Raw genomic sequence first — 20,089 nt, 5'->3', positions numbered from 1 at the left:
GCCGTTGGCCGGAACGCTAGACGCCCCGCCCAGGCGGTGGAGGGGGAAGGCACGACTGCGTCGTTCGGTTGTCGGCCGGCAGAGGAGAGCCAGTCGCATCGCGCGAGTCACGGGGTACGCATCGCCTGGGTCAGGTGCGGCGCCTTCCTGGCGGACTCATTGTTGCCGAAATTGTCAAGACTGTGCCGCTTCCATTGTTGTACGGCGGCGTGTTTAGGGGGTGCAACTGTTCGTTCTGGCCGCCGTAGGGGAGTGATTTTCCGAGTGCGTTTCGAGCGGTTGCTATGTGAAGAGGTGTGGCGAGCCGCTTCTGCTTGTGACCCATGGCGGACACTGCTGCTCCCGTGCTGTGCGGACCCATGTCGGCGTACACGCAGTTCGGCTACTCGTACCCTGCGGCGTCGCAGGTAGGACCGGCCTACTGCCATCCAGCTGTAAGTAGCCGCATCTTTCTGTTGTTTTTATTCTTTGGTGCTCAGTAGCTTAGCGTGCGTGTGTGACTGTATGCGGAAGTCACGCACCATTTGTGCATTTGTTGCTATGGCATTCTTTGTTCGGGAGAAAAGATGTTTTTGTGACCAGTGGTTGGGTGCCTGTAACGTCCGAGTAACAGTTAAGGTAAAGGAGCTGGTTAAGTTTCTCTAAGTACAGTTGGGAGGCTGAGGTAGTGCTCGGGATGATTTACAAACACGTTGGCCATACCAAACAGATGTTTCCAGACAATAATTAAGTGATTCAGTTTCTTTCCCCCCTTTCTGATGCTGTAGTAAGCTGCGTTTCTTGTGTAGTGGCCAGACGGTTGGCAGTATGCTGCTTCTAACCACTTCGGAGGAGAAGGTGTCGAAAGTGCGAAAGCCCGGTGTTTCACGTTGTACAATTCTGGTATTAGAGGAGTATTGCCTGCGCTGCTCAACGCGGATTCAGCATTGCCCAGTGGGCAGCGTGTATCGTACTGTTGCCTGTGCGTATAGAGGCACGGCAGAGCCCGGCCGCGCGCTCTGCCGTTGCCGGCCAGTGGCGGCTCTCTGCCCGCATGCTTGTCGACCGCTCCGCCGGACCAGCCGTGGCTGGTGGGCTTCGCGTCGGCCGTTCACTGCGTCCGTTTCTCCACTCCTCGTATCCGGATGTGTACTCGCATGTAGCGTCGAAAAATATTACTGTACGCTGGTTGCATTTGATGATTTTTACCTGTTTTTAATTTGTAAATATGACCTGTCTCTCTTTGCCTGGATTCTGCAACGTCATTATTGTGCCTTAGAACGGGCACCCTGATATAAAAGTGCGCATAGGATGTGCCGCGTTCCCAATCAGCAAGTTTATTATATTGCTCTCTTGTAATTTAATATACGCTTCTCAATCAATGTTTACTGTAGTCCAAAGAAACTGAATTACTCACGTCTACAGTACATACACGTTGCTATGTTGCTGTCCTTAATTTCCATATTGGAGTGAACTACGTTCTACTTCTATATCTGCATCATATGCAGCTTATTAACCTCGTGCATTGTTACACAAGCGTAGAGCATAGGCAAGGAAACTGTTGGCACATCTATATTGGCTTTCAATATACGTTAGCATACTGTGTATAGGATTTACGAAATGAAACTGAGATATCTTTTCTGGATGCGAGCATTATCGGCTTCTTGTCTTTCTTCTGGTAATTGTCCAATTTTTCCCCTGTCCTCTGTTAAAAGTCGAAGGAGACTGATAGAATAGCGTATGTTCACTCGATGAGTAATGGATGGTCTGAGACAGCAAAACAGGAACAAAGTTCAGTTCGTCCATGGAACTAAAACGTTGCAAGGTTTTCAATGATAATTTGCGAACACTGACAGTAGAAACTGTTTGTGCTACTGAAACTTTTTCTGTGCAGTAGCTTCCCATTGTAAGAGATTTTCTCCCATAAACTGTTGCCTATTCTGTACTCCTAGAACTTAGCTAAGCTACAGCATACCGTCGAAATTACACAAGTATTGTGCAAACATCACTATGGTCGCAAAGCGATGTCTTTGTGGAAGTAATACGACAGATTTATACTTCTGAGTGTGCGATTTTGTCACACCGGAAACCCCTCTTTCTGCCTGTATTGATAGTTAGGACGTTGTTCCAGTGTGTATGCCAGGGCTGTAATTTTTCTCCGTATAAGGGCGCTGAATCTGCTTGCAGCCGAGAGAGAGAATCGTTGCCGGGTTGCGTATATGTTAGTCGGAGCAGTGCGTCCACGGTTTCTTCGTTGCGTTTTGGAAAGGTCCATTGTTGATACCTGCAGAGAGACGCGATTGTGGCATTTCAGTGTTTCGTAGCAATACCGATACTTTGAGATGTTTAATGTTGTCCTAACAATATATCCTCTGCTCACTATCTATTTGGCGACCATTTGTGACATTTGATTGCAGTCCCTATCTTTTATTTCATCTGCTGTGATAATACGTCAATAAATATCTTTTAGTGGCGGCAACATACCTGTTAACGGCGCTGTATTCTAGGCACACTGCTATTCTCCAATAAATTGCTGCTTATTTTAGTTTGGTATTCACCTACCGTTGCTTTTTTGCTTGCCCTTCATCCGCCTTTCTTATTATCTTTAAGTACTTGCTTTGTGAATCCTTCGTTACCTCCATAACTACGACTAGTTGTTTCTCGCCGGAGAGACAAAGGTTGAGTGAGACAGATTTTTAGTGTCGATAAAAGGATAAATTGAACACACAAGATCGAAACAGATCGTAGGTTATTTATTAGGCTATGCGACGCAAGGGAATGACTATCGAGTTGTCAAAGGCGTCGGTAGAACAAGAACATTATGCGTGTAGTTAGTGCATCGTTTTGCATCCATTAAATGAGTTTTGCGCATTCCGTAATTCCTCGATATAGCCCGCTCTGAACGCGGTCGTCATCCGCGTTATTTGCCGCACCGTCTGAATCGTGTGTCACAAAAACCTCACAGACACCAAAGACGAAATGTCTCGGTTGATAACGAGCCAGTCCATTTTATATACTTCCAAGAAGACGTAGAAACACTTAGACAGAAGGCACTGCTTCACTCGTTTTTCATAAAGACCCATGCAACTGTTAGAACGTAGCGTCCATTAGAGGGTGTTCCTCTCCGCTTAGTTATGATAATTGTATCCAGTGTCGGGCAAACTGAGAACCGTTACCTTAGCTCCGCGTCTGACACTTGGGCCCCCTGTCGCTGTCCGCTTTGTTAAACGTGCTAAATTTCGCTGCTTCAAGGAGATAAGGCGGTCGTTAGTTTATCAGCGTTCGCCATGACATGTGTTGTGTGCGCCTCGTGTCCCGTTCTTTGTCCTCCTGTCAACGGTGGATAAGGCATTTAAAAGATCCTATTGCTAGGATTCAGCATTGCCATTGCCTTAGAAAAGCACCTTCAGACGTAGTAAGCGCAATTTATATCCACTGAAAGATGGTTTGCCAATGTTTAGGTGTTATGAACAGCATGGATATATAAAGTCATTGGCGCTGATGATGTCCTGAAGTGCCTATAATCTTCGTGCAGTAACTTTGGTTCTGCTGTCGCCTGACTGTTTCTGGGTGTCTAGGCCATACGTTCCGGAGGTGTTACTGGGTAGAAGTAAGACTATCGGTGTCCTTGCGGATGTTAAATAGCTAAAAGCGGGTAATGTAACATATATTGTTAAGGCGCTGCTGTTTTGAACTGCTTGGTGGGTGTTCTTCCTTAGGTAAAGCCATGTTCAGTAGTTCTGTCGAACCGGCAGCCGCCCAGGTTTGAGAAAGAGCCTTGTTACAGCACTACAGGATGCTGAGGCACATTAACAGCACATACTTTCTGTGGTATATCACATCAATGACAGTGCTGATACTTTCTCTGGTATATCATAGAATTGACGGTGCTAATGTACCTGATAGTGCAGGGGTAGTTGCTTTGAAATCGATAGCAAATACATCAAAACAATAAACACTTAAATGAAAGAAAACCAGTTTGCATAACAAAGTATTTCAAAGCTGACGTCCGAAATTTCCAGCGGTGCGGAAGCAACATAATTTCAGCCTCTTACAGAGACGAAAACCATACGCTGTATGTTGCCCAGAGCATTTAAGAATTTTAAATGGAACCCATTTTTTCGAAGTTACGCGCGTACACAGCAATTGGTGATATGTGCGCCAGTTACGTTCGATTTGTCCAATTTTCTGATTTGCAGAAATAAATTCTGTGAAGTAGCGTTCGCCCCTTAGACGCGGATAAGGGAACTCGGTAAGTGAAATGGGAGAGAGGTGTGGAGCAGTCAGCGCTCCGTCCGAAGGCCCTGCATCACGGCGTCCACCCCCGCGCCGCCTTCTCGCCCCCAGGAAGAATGATATTCCAGCGCAGGGCCACTTCTCCCCCCACGCGGCGAATAAATTTTCCATATGCGGTCTCTCGCTCCCCACCTAGCTGCGAACTCACGTTTTCGGAAATATGAAATCCATTGTTTATTCCTTTTTCATAAGGGTGAGCTCGCCTCCTTTATATTCTGCTTCTTTCTCTTTTTTGGGGGTTCCGGGCTCGAATGTAAATCTATGAACACAGGGGGTGGTGAATAGAGTGCATGTCTGATAGCGGGTCCTTCCGTTCTGGACGCAGAATTTTTGCTGCCGACGAGGGAGGCGCGAGGTAGCTGTTGAGATTCTGCTGTATACCAAATAATGTTCGCGTAATCAGGTATCTGTTGTTAGTAGATGTCCAAAAAATGAAACTCAACTTCCATTCGGTATTAAAAGGTTGTGAGCTACTTCCTGAGACCGTATTTTGTGTACTGGCAACTAAAACTATTGGCCAATTTTGTTGTAACAGGTACTGATAATGTTGTCTTTTAGGTGACTAGTAACGTGAAATGATAAAGGAATTTGACTAGGCGAACTAGTCATTGCGTAAATTCGTATTTTCCCGTAGATTTTTGTGGCTGTTTATATATATTTCTCTTTATGCTTGCTACACTGTTAGTTTGTAAACATGTTCCGAGTGAGTAGCATCGTGGTGTGAGTACTGTCACTACTCACGTTCGTCAGTGCCTGGAATGTAGATTGAGTGGACCATGAATCACTGCGGTGCTGGAGCGCTTGCTAAGGATATGTGACAGTTTTTAATGTTTTTGCTCCAGCTTTTGTGGACAATGATTCCCATCTCAGAAATCGTCTTTTATTAAATGTTTCGTAAACATACACTGCTTCCGTTTTTTCATTTCCGATGTTTTGAAGCATCGAAGATTGAAGTTGTCAGTGAATGTGGTTCACTATAAAGCCTGTTCTGTTCCTGTCTAGGCCTGTATAAGGAAAGGCATCACGAAGACGTGTACAGGAAGCCATAGAATAATTAAGAATTGTCTTACGCGACCTAAGATTATACAGTCTCGAATAAAAATAGCCACCGATGATGATGGAACGAACGTGCTGAAACATGTCTGAGCATTAAAAATAATAGTTGTTTGGATAACAGACGGACCTGTATTCCTACAGTTTATTGATATTGTCTTTTCTTTCCTTTATTTTTGTTAGAAAGAATTGCTTTCAAATGTATTTTACAGGAAGTTGTTTTGTACTGGCGAAAAAGGACAGTAGTAATCAGGAAATTTTGGAGGTTCCACGGGAAATTAATATTTTTCTGTAGCTACTCCTAGGCAGTGAATGCATGATCATCTTCCATAATTTTGTGCGTTTCGTGTATACTTTTAAATGTTTACTTTCTTAGATCCTCCCGTAACCGCATAAACACGCACAAATAATTGTCACAAACCGCTTTTGCAACGATTCTAGTTTTAGAAAGTACCTGGCTATCAACCACGAATTTTCGTTGGTACAATGCAGTTATACGAATTTGGTCACTGTTACAACACGTCATAACATTAGTTTTACCATCATAAAGATGACGCAGAATGGATTAATACGCACCCGTATTTATTCCACAGTTAATATAAGTGGCGTTACGATGTGTCGTTCGTACACATCGTCAAAAGTGCAACGCACGTATGCGGCATCGATGCTGCGTGCCTGTAGTTTCGTACTAACGCGTTGCTAATACAGCTAGCTACAGCAGAAGTGATTTTCAAGATGACGTGTGTTCGAGGCCGCGGTAGCTTGTGATGAAACTGTGCTTGGCAGCGCTTACAGAGCGGTGCGCCCGTCATTGCGGGTACAGTACTTGGTAATTGGGGGCTCCTGCCGGCAAGGTCCGTGCGTGCCGGCGCGGAGTTAATTGTCGTTAATTGAGACGGCCGGGCCGCGCACTGAGTTATGCCCCTGGCGACCACCCCCGCACATAACTCAGCCGCGCAGCGCCGGAAGCGGCCGCTATGACAAACGCCCCCGGCGCAGCCCTAAGTGGTCGGGTAGCCGCCCCCGCGTCTTATAGCCCCGCTCTTCCGGAATATTATTTCGCTCCACCCTCCTCGTTTGCTCATTCTTTACGGCAGAATTATTGTAAGGGGTTTCGGCTGAGTTCTCGGGACAGCGACCGAATGGCTCTCGGTTGCTATTTGTCCCTCAATACGGCTATACTAAGAAAATTTTATTAAAACTTAATAACAATTTCAAAGAATCTTTTCAAAGCTCCGAAAATTTCTCTCATACGCCTAGAGATTTGGTTCGTTTTGCTTCTTAGAAAAACAGCGCAAGCACGTTAGAACCAGTAATGATAAACAAGACAGTGTACAGGTAACTACTTAAATTTTCTCTTGTTATTACTGGATAGGCCTGCTACTGATTGATCCTCTTTGAGGTTATCGTCTTCATTTCGAAGATTGGTCTGATTCAGTTGGCCACCCTAGTGTATCCTGTGCAAGTTTGTTCACATCTGTGTACCTAATGTCCCATATATCCTTCTGAACTTGTTTTCTGTGTTCCAACATTGTTCTTCCACTACGGTTTTTATCACTCCTCTCTGTCTCCCCTCCGTTACCAAAGTGATGCCTACACCCTAACGTATCCAGTACAAGTTTCTTTCTGCCTGGCCGATTAACGACGAGGGCCGGTGTGCCGGATGTGGTTTTTAGAAGGTATCCCACTAAGTGAATGCTGGGCTGGTACCCATCCCACTTCAGATACACGCTACGCGAGTATTTAGAAAACGTTTTCACATTTGTGCAACGAATTTACTCTAGAAGTAGACATATGGGATACACTGGTTCCGTCCTGGGGGGTGAACAGAAGTCTGATAACCTTAGATGTTGAAGCTCCTTGAACCCGTACCCAGCAGTAGGAGCAGCAGAGCCCTCCACCCCAACTATAGGAAGCTACATCAGATTTCAATCTGAGTGGCGTTTCCATCTCTTGGTCTCCCTCCACGGTTTTATTCAACGCTCATATTCTATTAGCTGGTATACAGTTCTTTATTCACTCAGCATGTGCCATGGAACCAGTCTCCGTTGTTTATCAAGTTATAGCAGAAATTTTTCTCCTCAGTTGTCTTCTGTATCTCCTCATTTCATTAGTTACTTGATCTACCTGTCTAATCTTTAGCACCAGATCTCAAAAGCTTCTGTTTCTTTCTGGTGTGAACTGTTTATCTTCCACATTTCCTTTGGTTAGAGGGCTGCACTCTTCACAAATGGTTTCGGAAGAAGAGTTCCTAACATTCCAATATCCAGTATTTTAAGAATTGTAGATTTTAAAAATCTTACAAAAGCTTTAATTCTGTGCCATTAAGAGACACTGCAGAAAAATAAACCCTTTTAACACCATTTGTGGCTGGTTACGTACCGCTATGGAAATTGTTAATTGAACAACAGCTACAGAGTTCAGCTACAGCCAGCATCGATAAAACATTATTTAAATTTATATTTGATGTTGCCGAATTTTCTTTTTCAGAAATGTTTTTCCTGCTGTTGCCCGCCTGCATTTTTTATATCTTGCCTTCTTAGGTCATCGTCACTTATTTTGTAGCCCAAGTACCACTACTACTACTACCACCATTACCACTGCTATGCAAATGATTATAGTGGAGCAAGGGAAAACGACTGTTAGTACGCCTCAGTATGTGCCCTATTCTCTCCTTGTTGTCTTGTGCAGATTAAACATGAGGTTATTTTACCGTCTGTAACAAATATTGGTTCAAATGGCTCTGAGCACTATGGGACTTAACAGCTATGGTCATCAGTCCCTTAGAACTACCTAAACCTAACTAACCTAAGGACATCACACAACACCCAGGCATCACGAGGCAGAGAAAATCCCTGACCCCGCCGGGAATCGAACCCGGGAACCAGGGCGTGGGAAGCGAGAACGCTACCGCCTGACTACGAGTTACGGCCAACAAATATTGGTTCCATAAATGTTCGTAACAAACAGAGTCACAGTTTCAGCATTCACCAAATTTTTAGTTTAAACTAAAATGACGTGGTAGTTCTCAGAAGCACTATATCGCTTTCAAGAGTTCACCTGAACATTTGATATTGCTCAATATGTTTTGAAGGCGATTGACAACAGCTGCGTGGTATATTTCATAAAATGCACGATACCTCATTTGTAATTGATTGTACTCTAAGCATTACTGATATTCAATATTTTTCTGCTGTATATAGTGTGTGTGGTGGTTTTTAACTGAAACTGATAGGGATGATAAAGGACAAAGACACAACTGCGTCTCATGCATTTCATAGAATGTTGCGCTGTCGGTGTTTGGTCCAAATGCATGCCCTGGCTACGTTCAGCACAAAGCATACATACATTGTCCTGTTGATCAATGGTATCAAACCTGCGGTGTTGGCGTAGGTTATACGAGTATGCCGCAATGACCGCCATGTCGACGGGAGGGTGGTGCAGCTTTGATGAATTCTATTTCGTAAAGAGGTATGCTATAAAGGAGATAACTTTCTTTAACCTTACTCTGTGTCTTACACAATGTACTGACTACACTGAGTAAAATGTAAAACGTTTTTCGGGATAATACCAATTGTCGAAACGCCCAGAAATAAGTTTTAATCCTCGTGCGGCCGTTGGAACTCCCTGATGACGCTTTCTCCATGTTTCCGAATTAACTTTAGGCTTTTAAAACACCGCGCTCTGCAAAATATAATGTACAGAAAAAAGAAATACTCTTTTGCAGAAAGTGAAGTTTTAAAAACGAGTTTACTTCGCATTAAAAATTAATATTGTGCGGAGAGCATTTCCCTAGTTAGTGAAACCCTTTATAGTTTGAAGAACTCTCAAGAACTGTCATTTTCTAACATAAGAGAAATGAAACTTTTAGGATAAAGAACACCGTCGTTGTTCTAACAGTTTCCAAGTAAGTCATCATCACTACGGTTTCGGGTTAGATACGTATTGCTGTTCCGAAACCAAGCAATTTACTGAGGGTGGCGCCATCTTCTTCGTGGTCTTCCTACACTTCTGCTACCTTTGGGTCTGTAGTCATAGGTTTTTCTTAGTATCCAACTTTGATGCATACGTAGTAGATAGTCATGCCCTTTCTTTCTGTGTTGCTCCATCTTTTCTACTACTCCTGGAACACGGGCACGCGTAAAACTTCTTCATAGACGGTGGCAGTAGCGTTAGGCACCCAGCTCTCAGAAGATAGGACTGGCCGGACACACGTACTGTGCACGTGATGTGGCCCGCATGCGAGTCTCCGGAAAGCGGTCCGTTCTCACGGCGGCCGCTGAAAACCCGCGAACGGCCCACGACGCCTGTAATTGCCTCTGCGGGCCCCGCCGTGTTATTACGCCGCCATCAATCAGCTCTGACAGCTCGTTACGTATCCAGTTTCTTCGCCTTTGCAACAGCTTAGCGAAGATTATACATATAATAACAACAATCTATTCGGGAGCGTGTTATTAGCAGAACAAGCTGATAATTCGTACGTGCACGGTACTCCCGCCGGAGTATAATACGGGCTACAGCAACTGCCTTTAATTTGGCACTTGGAGACTAAGTTTACAGTCCTGTTTGACGAGGCGCGGTATCCACTTTACATAAAAACGACTAGTTTTCAGTTTATATATGTGTACCACCAGGCGATTTAGCTGCTGTACATAATGTTAATTTCTTCCTTTTTTCCCCTTTTGGCAAGGGATTGTGACCTATCAACCTTTTGAAGCAATTCGTAACTGGAAATGATTTTTCCAAGTAAACTCTACTGCCGACTTTGTGAGGTGATTATGATCTTGTACAACAAACGGGGATACTCCCGCATCTAGTACAAGGTACGACGTGCAAAATACGCTAAGAAATACTCTGTGAACAGTAACATTGAACTAGTGTATACCAGTAAGTACGCTGCGATACAAGTTAGTGGTGATACGAAGCAGTATTTCTTAGATTCGAAGCTACATTGTACATTACCCAGCCTCCCGCTTCCCTTGCGCTCTAAACTAATTGCACGAAAACATATTTAAAGTTCTTTGTTTACAAACATACTATTAGTAAATCCGTAATAGTAGGGTGCAGTTTTTTGTGTATTTCACCCTCTCAGTTTCTGGGCGCTTAATACGTTTTAGGAAAAGCACAAATACTGATATTTGTAACGCTTTACGTCTCAAAATAAGTTTGGTGTTGCGTCAGTGATCTCTGTATTACCGTACAGAAGACAGATCCGGTGATGTGTAAAAACTCGGCATATGTATCTTTAGTAAGCACTTGATTGTATGGCTTTCGGTGTGGGTAAAAACTACAAGCGGTTGATTGCACTTCTGTTTACACAACGTACTTCAACGATTACGAATTTTGAATAACGTGGAAATGAGGTCAAATAATACTGCAACGACTCATCATGCATAATACGCCCATAGTAGGCTGATTCTACTCACAAAATGAGGTTTGGTTCGATAAAAATGTGTCTTATACCATTTAGACTAACAGAAGACAGTCACTTAGCCTTCTCATAAGAGAGGAAAAAGATGATAAAGAATGCAATCACCACCTCACTTGTAGGTACATCCATAGGATTATTCAGTAGCAAATTGCAAATATTGTATTTCTTAGGCCTACAGCATTTAAATTATTACAAATGTGATATTGTACTTTACAGAAATAAAAATTTAACCCACAGAAGTTGGCACACTGGTGTCGATGCATGTCTGGGGAAATATAAAAATAAACTAATTATGTTTGAATTGGGCTGATTTCCAAAACAACGTAGTTTTTAAATCGCAAATACGGAAGAACGAAAAGAGGAGCTACAAACCTTAGTAAAATGAGTATTCTGTACACGCGCTTTCAGAAAATATCTCTAATGTTCCACATTGGAATAAGTCTTAGGCAAAATAAACAAATGAAGTCTTCCGTAATAAGTCTGATTACTATTATTGTATCACTGTGGTCATTGCTCCATATGTAGGAGGAATGAACAAAATATTTTCGAATTCGGAAGAGAAACTGTGACTGAAATTTCGTGAAATCATCTTGCTGCAGCGAAAAAGCCTTTGTCTTAGTAGTTACTACCCCCAACTCACCACATCCCAAACACTACATCCTCTATTTCATTTTAATAAAAAACGAGCTGCCCTTTCTGAACTTAATCGATATACTCCATCCGTCCTATATGATAAGGACTGTAGACTGTACAGCTATACTCCGGAACGGCACAAAGAAGCACAATCTAGGCAATCTCTTCAGTTAGTCATAGATCTGTCGTGCCTTCTTAATGTTCTATCAACAAACCTCTGTTTGGTCCGCCTTCCCCATATTACCTGTGTGATCGTTCCAATTTAAGTTATTCGTAATTGTAATCCCAAGTTACTTACCCCTTTCAACAATCTTCCGAATTTTTTGATTCATCGTCTAACTGAAGTTCAACTGACTTTTATTAATACAGGAGAGTATTGTGTATGGAGGATAGCGTGCGTAAGAATACATGCTTTATATTCGGTACTTCAGTCTAGTAATTGATTTTAGAATAACACGAAGAAAAGCGCGCTTGAGACAGCTACAAGCAGTTCCCGCAGTTTTTACAGCCTTCGTTTTGTTAGAGATGAGGCTTTTTTTGTGCAGCACTTGTAAACATTTTGCGTTCAAACATTTAAGTTCTGTATAATATATTAAAGTTATTTGGAAAATATTGTTAATTCTTCAGGCACAGAATTTTATTTTTAGGTCTGTTTATTTAATCTGTGGAGAGTTAAGTCACACTTCGTACGTTGTGGACCACCTTATACCTCGAAACACGAACGTATGGTTTTTGCAAATTAATTGAGTTTCTTTAGCGTCTTAATAATTTTACCTGTCATCAAAATGGAAACTGGTTTTTTCCCGATAGCTTCCATTTCAAAATGTATTTAACTTGTAATTTGTTTTTGATAACACTTCTGTTTAATTTGATTTCGCTTACTGATTATTGGCGTGTAGTGGAGCAATAGGTTAAATATAATATTAACAAGATTTACCTTATTGCAACGCTTTTAAATTTCTGTAGAGTATTTTTTTCAGGTATATAGGTACATTGTATCATGTTTAAACATCTGGAAAACTTCCATGTTCATGAGTAATTTTTTAATTTTAGAAAAAGCCTGCAGCCTATAAAAAGTTAGTGCCGGCATTTAAAAATGGAGTAAGAAATTGTTATTAAACTTCTGTTACAGAGCTGTCTAATGGTGAAAGGCTGAAGAAAGGTATACTAAGCTACAACGCTCTCCCCTATTCCTGTAGACGTCCTGACGCCTTTTATTGTTCGGTGTTAATTGCCACTACAGACACATTTCTCATGCCGTTAAGCACGCAATGACAGTTTAATCAAATACTTCAGTCAGAGCAGATTTTTCAACTGAAATATTTTAGGAATACCGGTAAGTGGGTAACAGGAAACTGTCTTGTGAGCATATATAACTCTCCCAGCAGAGAGAAGTGTCTGCAATATCGATGATGTGGCGACCGAACCATCCCACCGCGGACAATAGGCCAACTGCGTCGTCGTTCTTAGGAGCTACGCGCCTTTGTTTGTCAAATGGATTTAACGATGCGTGATGTTGTTTGTCTATACAGGAATGTTCTCCTACGGGATCCTTAGGCATTTTTTGTGTTCTGTGAAAGGAGCGTGGCGTACTAAATTTTTTCCTCGCCCCGCTCCCCAGTTGCCGGAGATTTATGGGATTCGTTACGGCATTTCACCACAAGGCGGCAGGCCCGGGGGGTTTTTGTCGCCTAAGGACAAATAGCGGAGAGGCGGGAGCCCGCCTCGGTTCGCCAAAGACGTCACGTTTCTGAAGGAACTGCGTCCGAATCCCCCGAGGCTGGCACGTGCCGTGAGTTTGCTGATTGACACTGTAGATATAGTGCAGTAGCTGCGTTACAACTCCTAAGGAGCCACTGGCTTCGCATTATTGCTGCTAGTTATGGATTTGTCTGAGGCGACACCTACGAACAATTTTTGATCGGATGCGAAGTTACCCTGTAAGTCTGGATACAGTACTGTAATAAACAGAAACTGATTTCATAGGACGATTCTATTTGACATTATAGAATTTGCGGTATTTCAATAATCTGAGGAGAGTGTAAACTGCATCTACACTGAATTTATCCAGCACACAAATGTTGCTGGTCCCGTACTCTGTAGAAATCGATAGGAAACAACGTGCCCACTAAATAACCTGTACTTCCTTTTTTTACGAGATTTATGTTCACTTTCACTGTACACAATTATTTTATGAAGTTTTTAGTTTCCGTCATTACAATCTGCCCATATCTGTGACTTGGGTGTTTCTGAAGATGATAGTTCCTTTATTAATACTATGGAGTTTAGTTCCTGTGGCATAATTGTATTGTAACACCTAATTGCGGTTTGTCTTGCTTAGGCAACCACCACGAGTATCACAGGATTATAATTCCTAGAGATGTAACTAAGGAACTAATATTACATTACTGTGTGTTAAATGTAGAACAAAACAAATGATTCAAATGTAATTTTTAACACCAGCTTATCGTTATGTCCGATGTAAATTTTTGTATTATCAAAATGTACTTGGAAAGGAAAATTCTGTGCTTGTTATTCATAAAACAATTTGTTTGCAAATTATTTTCATGAAAGAATAAGAGAGTAATCTGTTGTAGAGAGCAAAATGATTTTATCGCTAGCAGTATGAATACCACCTCAGAAAACAAGTGAATTAGTGATTAAGATGGTGAAAACGTGAGTCGCCTTCTATTGTTCACTGCTGACTTTTCTTTTCTCTGTGGTTTTGTATTTTACACAATGGGAAGACTCGGTGTCAACAGATAAGAGCTCTAGATTTAAAGAGTGGGTATGAAATGATTAGACAAAATTTTCGCCTCGATCGCATTACATTACAATTTGTCATATTTGGTTTTATTTATTTCTTAGCTGTAACTTCGTTGAAGAATAGCCATAGGCTGTTCCGCACAAACGCTGTTCCCGCTAAAGCCTTTTGATTTTGATCGAAATGAGCTACTGTAAATAAAGCACAGCAACTTTAACATCACTTGTTATTGTGGTTTCACATTTCCTGTCATGTTAATGCGAAATGTATATTCAGGCCATAAAAACTTGTATGTCTTTGGCTGTCTCTGTAAAGTTTGTATAAAATTTTATCCAGGGATGTGATGAATTGTAATTTATTGGATATCTTGAATTGTTGGTGATGGCCTCAAAATGCGTAGCCTCCTATGCAATGTTCTGAATAGTGGTTCGATTATAATGGTACGTGTTTTCTGACGTAAATTTGTTTTAAATGAATGATTTTAAAGTGTTCCATATTATCATTTAAGGGTTGGTGAGCTCTTGTTTTCAGTGCAGTAATTGTTACAGGTACATGTTTTACAACTGAAAGTCTACGGCAAATGAAATTCTATGTTTCACGTCGAAAGCCAGTTTTTACATTCCTTGAAACAGTTACTCTCCTGGCTTGCGTAGACTGTTTGGAAAGCCGTTGGTAACGTTATTCGTTCGTTTTCTTGACTATGGTCTTTCCTTCACTGTGCTGAGCATGTATGTTGTAGCAGTATCCACTGCTCTTTCTCCAGCTTTAATAAAAAAAAGTTTTCAAAGGTTTATCCTTCTGCCTACACCGGAGATTTGTCAAATGGTTCAAATGGTTCTGAGCGCTATAGGACTTAACATCTGAGGTCATCAGTCCCCTAGGACTTAGAACTACTTAAACCTAACTAACCTAAGGGCATCACACACATCCATGCCCGAGACAGGATTCGAACCTGCGACCGTAGTGGTTGCGCGGTTCCAGACTGAAGCGCCTAGATCCGCTCGGCCACACCGGCCGGCTTTCAACTGGAATATTTCTGTAAAGGTTCATAATAATGAGATGAACTGATGTATAGCGAAGGCTAAATTGTGAGATGCAGTTTCGAAGAGCGTAGCTCATGCGTGCCAAAATTAATTTCTCTCGTTTGTTTTTCCTTCTCAATCTCGGCTAGAAGTATTATGCTCTTGATTTCACTGAGTGTTACTATTGCAGTCTGGATACAATTCGCCTACCTAATGTAATCTACCACCTGTTATGCTCTGCGTTGTTTACGCGGAAAACAGTTCGAGGTGCTACCGATAACGCCAGATCATGACGCATTTCCGTCCTTCAGACTCGTTTATCATTTTGATGTCTGTTTACTCTTTGATTATATCGCCTTTTTCGCGGCTGCGACATAAAATCTGCCTCTTCTGCCCGCTGTTAAAAAGTTAGTTGCATTCGTCTGAAGTAGGTATTAAACTTCGGTGTTACTTAAGGCAGTTTGGTTATTTAATAATGAGAGGGGAGGATAGTTTCAGCTATGTTGTGGTAAGGCGTTGGCATTTTATATGCTGCTAGTTCATTGGAACTGAAACAGCAACTCTAGCTCAGATGGAGTAGTAAGATATCGTCTGGAGACCATAAAAGAACTGTTCTAATATTCGCCTGCAGAGATTTTGGACCGAAAAGTGTGATTCCGATGTCACATTTCGAGATCTTATTTCGGAAACTCGCAGTTTATTTGTTATTCCATTAACGTGTTTACATTGAGTGCTACAAAGCGATTATCTCATTTTTGGGAGTATGAGAGCACAATAAGCACACGCCACTTAACTGTGTGGATTAGCGCAGTACATACGGCATGAAGGGTAACACTCAAGCAGAAACTAAATGCATCAATAATAGAAACATAGCTAAATACTTCACTACTAATTCCAGTTAAGACTGTACCTGAAAAGAAATACGAGTGACTGCCTGCCGCTGTGGCCGAGCGGTTCTAGGCGCTTCAGTGTGGAAACACGCTTCTGTTACAGTCGCAGGTTCGAATCCTGCCTCGGAAATGGATCAGTGTGATGTCTTTAGTTTAGTTGGGTTTAAGTAGTTCTAAGTCTAGGGGACTGATAACCTCAGATGTTAAGTCTCATAGTGCTTAGAGCCATTTGAACCATTTTGAGTATGTGACTACGATGAATGCGTCCACCGTTTTTACCGCATGTCTTCCCAGTTGCGTGAGAGAGGTCACATCCATATTTTTATTGCTTGCTGAATGCCTCTGTTCAAATGAGCGACCATATCTGATTTAACAAATTTTCCACAGTCATTAAATATCGACTTGTTTCCGCCGAGGCTGCATATTAGTCTAATGAGATGCTCTTTTTATTTTGCCACTGTTGACCAGTTTCAACTTGAGTCATTTTCAAGTGTACAGGAGCATGTGACCATAAGCATGCTACTGGAAGTTCGTGCCAGTCAAAGAACAACATAAATCCTTTGGCATGGCCAACTACATCGCTGATCCAACTGGATAGATCAGTCAGTTGATTCAGTCCACCCACAGGCATGTACAGGATAAGGCATTTGAGCTGTATAGTCCGTTTAGCAGTAGGTGTGATCGTTTACCTAGTACACTGATTTGTGCAGACTGATTTATATTCAATTGGATGGACTATGTACTGGGAACATGCTTCGGTATTTTCTCTTAGTTTTTGACTTCATTTTCGATCTACTAGGAACACGTGTTACTACACACTTGAATATTATATTTAAAGCGAAATTGGCCGATAGTGGTGAATATAGTTTATGACATGAGGAAAACATGACTACTTCGGCTGATGCTTCAAGAAAGCTGGATACTGAGGAGATGGGAACATTAGTGCGGCCTTCGAACGTTGAAGGAGCCGTGAAAGTCAGGATAAATCAGTAGACAGTGTGTCAAACAGGTGGTGACATAGCTCTCTCTCGAATGCACTTCGTTGGAAATTAGTTTAATAGATCATAACCCATTCTGTACCGCAAATGTTTACATCGGCCCGTCCCGGATACTATTTGTAGGTCGATAGTAAACGTGTGCGGTAGTGATGCGGTGCGACAGGAAGGAACGCTGTAGCCGACTGTCGGTTAATTGCGAGAGGAGGGCCGGAGATAGTTGTCATTAGAGAGGAGGGCACGCAGCGCAGGCTTTATTTTTGGCTGTGTGATTGGGCAGGGCGGCCAGAGCAGAGGGCCCGGTCTGGGCGCTCGGCAAACATTTGCGTAGCTCTCCTCTGGTGCGCCCAGCGCCGATTCAATATCCATCGCGCTCCCGTCGGCCACAAAGGCGGCCGCCGGCCGCACCGGGCAATGGGCAGTGGGCATCAGACAGAGCGCTGGCCCCGCCCGGGGTCGACAGCTGAGCCGGACCCGAGTCGCGGGCCACAGGCTGTCTGTATGTCCGACACGTTACTAAGCTTAGCTCGGATTAGACAAGAGTGGGGCAGCAAATGGGCCGCGTCTATTTCAACGCAGTCATCCTAGCATTCGTCTGAAGTGATAGGGAGGTACCTTTTTACATATTTATGGTACAGTGTTAGTGTAGCTTATATTAAATACATCAATTCTTAAAGAATTTGGTTTACATCAGAAACTTGTCAACCTCGTTGCATTCACCCTTCGAAGTACCAAAGCTAGAGTAAGGCTCAGAAATGAATTCTCCGAACCTTTTGAGATTCATATTGGCCTTCTACGAGGCGTAGGATTGTCTACATTATTGTTCAGTTGTGTGCTGGAGAAAATCATGGGTGTATGGAACAAGATATGCCCACCATCTGTTAAGATTGTAAGAAAGATTCGACTTAACTGCCTTGCATTTGCAGATGACTTGGCAAACAGTATTGATGAAGCAGAGGTTCAGACGGAAGAATTAGAACGGTTATCTGCAAAAGTCGGATTGGAAATTTCGTTTGAGGAAACAGAAATGGTTCCCAGCTCCCCAGTTGACACATTCCATACCATACTCCATAAAGATAAAAAAATTAAATTAGTAAAAAAATTTAAATATCTTGTGGAGATTATTACCTGGAATATTAATGAAAGAGCATCAGTAGATAGTAGAACATTAAAACGTCAGCGCAGAGAACGACGTGGCCAACCTACAAAAAACGATCTCTCTCAATAAATGCTAAATTTCGACATTACTCTTCCGTCGTTAAACCGGAAGCAACATATGCAAGTGAAACACTATTCAGACTAAATACTCAAGCAACAACTGACAAATTGCATAAAGTTGGTAGAAGAATACACCGAACAATTACCTGTAAGAAACATAACGTTATTGCGCAGTGGAAACTTAGCCCAATTCAGTAGTGTATAAAGAAAGTGAATCCATTGTTGATAGAATACGGAAAAGAAGGATTGCATTTTTCGGCCACATATCTCGCCTACCAAATACTAGAATCCTGAAGCATATTTTTGACTACCTCTGGAACAGTAAAACCAAAAACATCTGGTTTGAAGAAGTACAAAGTGATGTGGATGAACTGAACATCACCACACACCAAATTCAACACACAGAAGAGAAACTGCTTCTGAAGAACAAATACACACGGGTGACATTCAAACCACCAGAACGGAAGAAGTACGTCATATTTACAGAAAAACGAGCAGCCAGATCACAGCGAATGAAGAAGTTTTGGGAAACAAGGAATTTGCTGACTGCTAAGACCTAAACTTAATCATTGTAGACTCTGTTGTATTATGTTTGATTTTAGTGCTCCAATGTGGGCGTAAATATGTAAATAAATACATCAGGATACACTGCAGTTTGGGTTTTAGCTCCCGTACTTACAGTCGAAGGGGTGAACGGTTTCACATATAAGAGAAAGAGTTTAACTACTCGTCAACATTGAGATCATTAATATCTAAACACAAGCGCAGGTAGGATACGGTAGGGAAGGACATCTTCAGGCAATGATCTCCAACAGTTGAGGAAAGGCCTACACACGTATCTGAAACACATTGTTTTATAATAAGAAAAGGGTTAATCACCGTTTAACGGGCCGTGTGCTCTGACGTTCCAAACAACGAAAGCTGTGTTATTTAATTTGAAGTGTAAAAATCTACACGGAGAAAACTTAGAAAAAAATACGGACTGAAAAGAGAAACTGGAACCACCCGGGATAGACTCTCTTGATTCATGGTGTCACAACGCTCAGCAGTGAGCACGACGTCTTGTAATAACGGCTCTACTTTTATTAACCTGCGCAATATAAAGGATTTGGGGGAGGGGTACTTTAGGCCCACTTTTGGAAAATATTGTAATCTTGTGTTACTTTCTACTTTAAAATTTTGAAAAAATATTTTGGTTTTTAATTAATTCTTCTACCTGCATCCATAAACGTTTTAAATTTTTCAGTGAAACCAAAAATTGGTCTTAATAGTACATATCAGTTTCCCGAATGAATGTCATATTGAATATCTTCCGATTCATGACCTTATTTACACATCGTCATCTCTTTAGTAAATATGCTGGGAGCAAAATTCAGGAAAAATTAACAAATTTTACATTTTAAATTTTTTTACTGTGGAGATGTTGTTCCCCAGCGGCGGTACACGTTATTGAAAATACGTTGATATTGCTATGTGTGCGCTACAAGATATTTTCAGTTTCTGGGCCATACTTACACATCAGTATCTTTTTAAAAAGTACGTTGTTAATGTTAGTCAACATCAATTAACAAACTGTTTCCAGATTTTTTACTGTGAGCTTAATTCTATCCCCCTCCCTCCGCCAGCCCCTCTTGCTAATGAGCGTTATGGAAAACGCGTTGGTATTGCCAGGACAATGGGCCGCGCCTTTTGTTTTGCATCTCTTAGCAACTTGCTACGGTACTGAGGTGCAGGAATTTCAGTGTGTACCGGGACTGCAGGCGTGTACCCGCACACGAACAAATAAAAATTGAGGTACTTTCTTTCAA

General features: G+C 42.0%; 1 protein-coding gene across 1 annotated transcript in view; it reads left to right on the top strand.

Annotated features, from left to right (window-relative positions):
- The first annotated feature begins 106 nt into the window (after positions 1-106).
- The window catches only part of LOC124711751 (homeobox protein araucan-like), a 322,458-nt gene continuing 302,475 nt past the window's right edge, over positions 107-20,089 (top strand). Inside the window, exon 1 of the mRNA XM_047241967.1 lies at positions 107-434. Coding sequence (XP_047097923.1) covers positions 324-434 — 111 coding nt within the window. The 5' untranslated portion in view covers positions 107-323. The remainder of the gene's footprint in view (positions 435-20,089) is intronic.

This window comes from Schistocerca piceifrons, chromosome 1, assembly GCF_021461385.2.
Source record: "Schistocerca piceifrons isolate TAMUIC-IGC-003096 chromosome 1, iqSchPice1.1, whole genome shotgun sequence".
NCBI classification, from domain to species: Eukaryota; Metazoa; Arthropoda; class Insecta; order Orthoptera; family Acrididae; genus Schistocerca; species Schistocerca piceifrons.
This window is presented reverse-complemented; position numbering and strand designations above follow the sequence as displayed.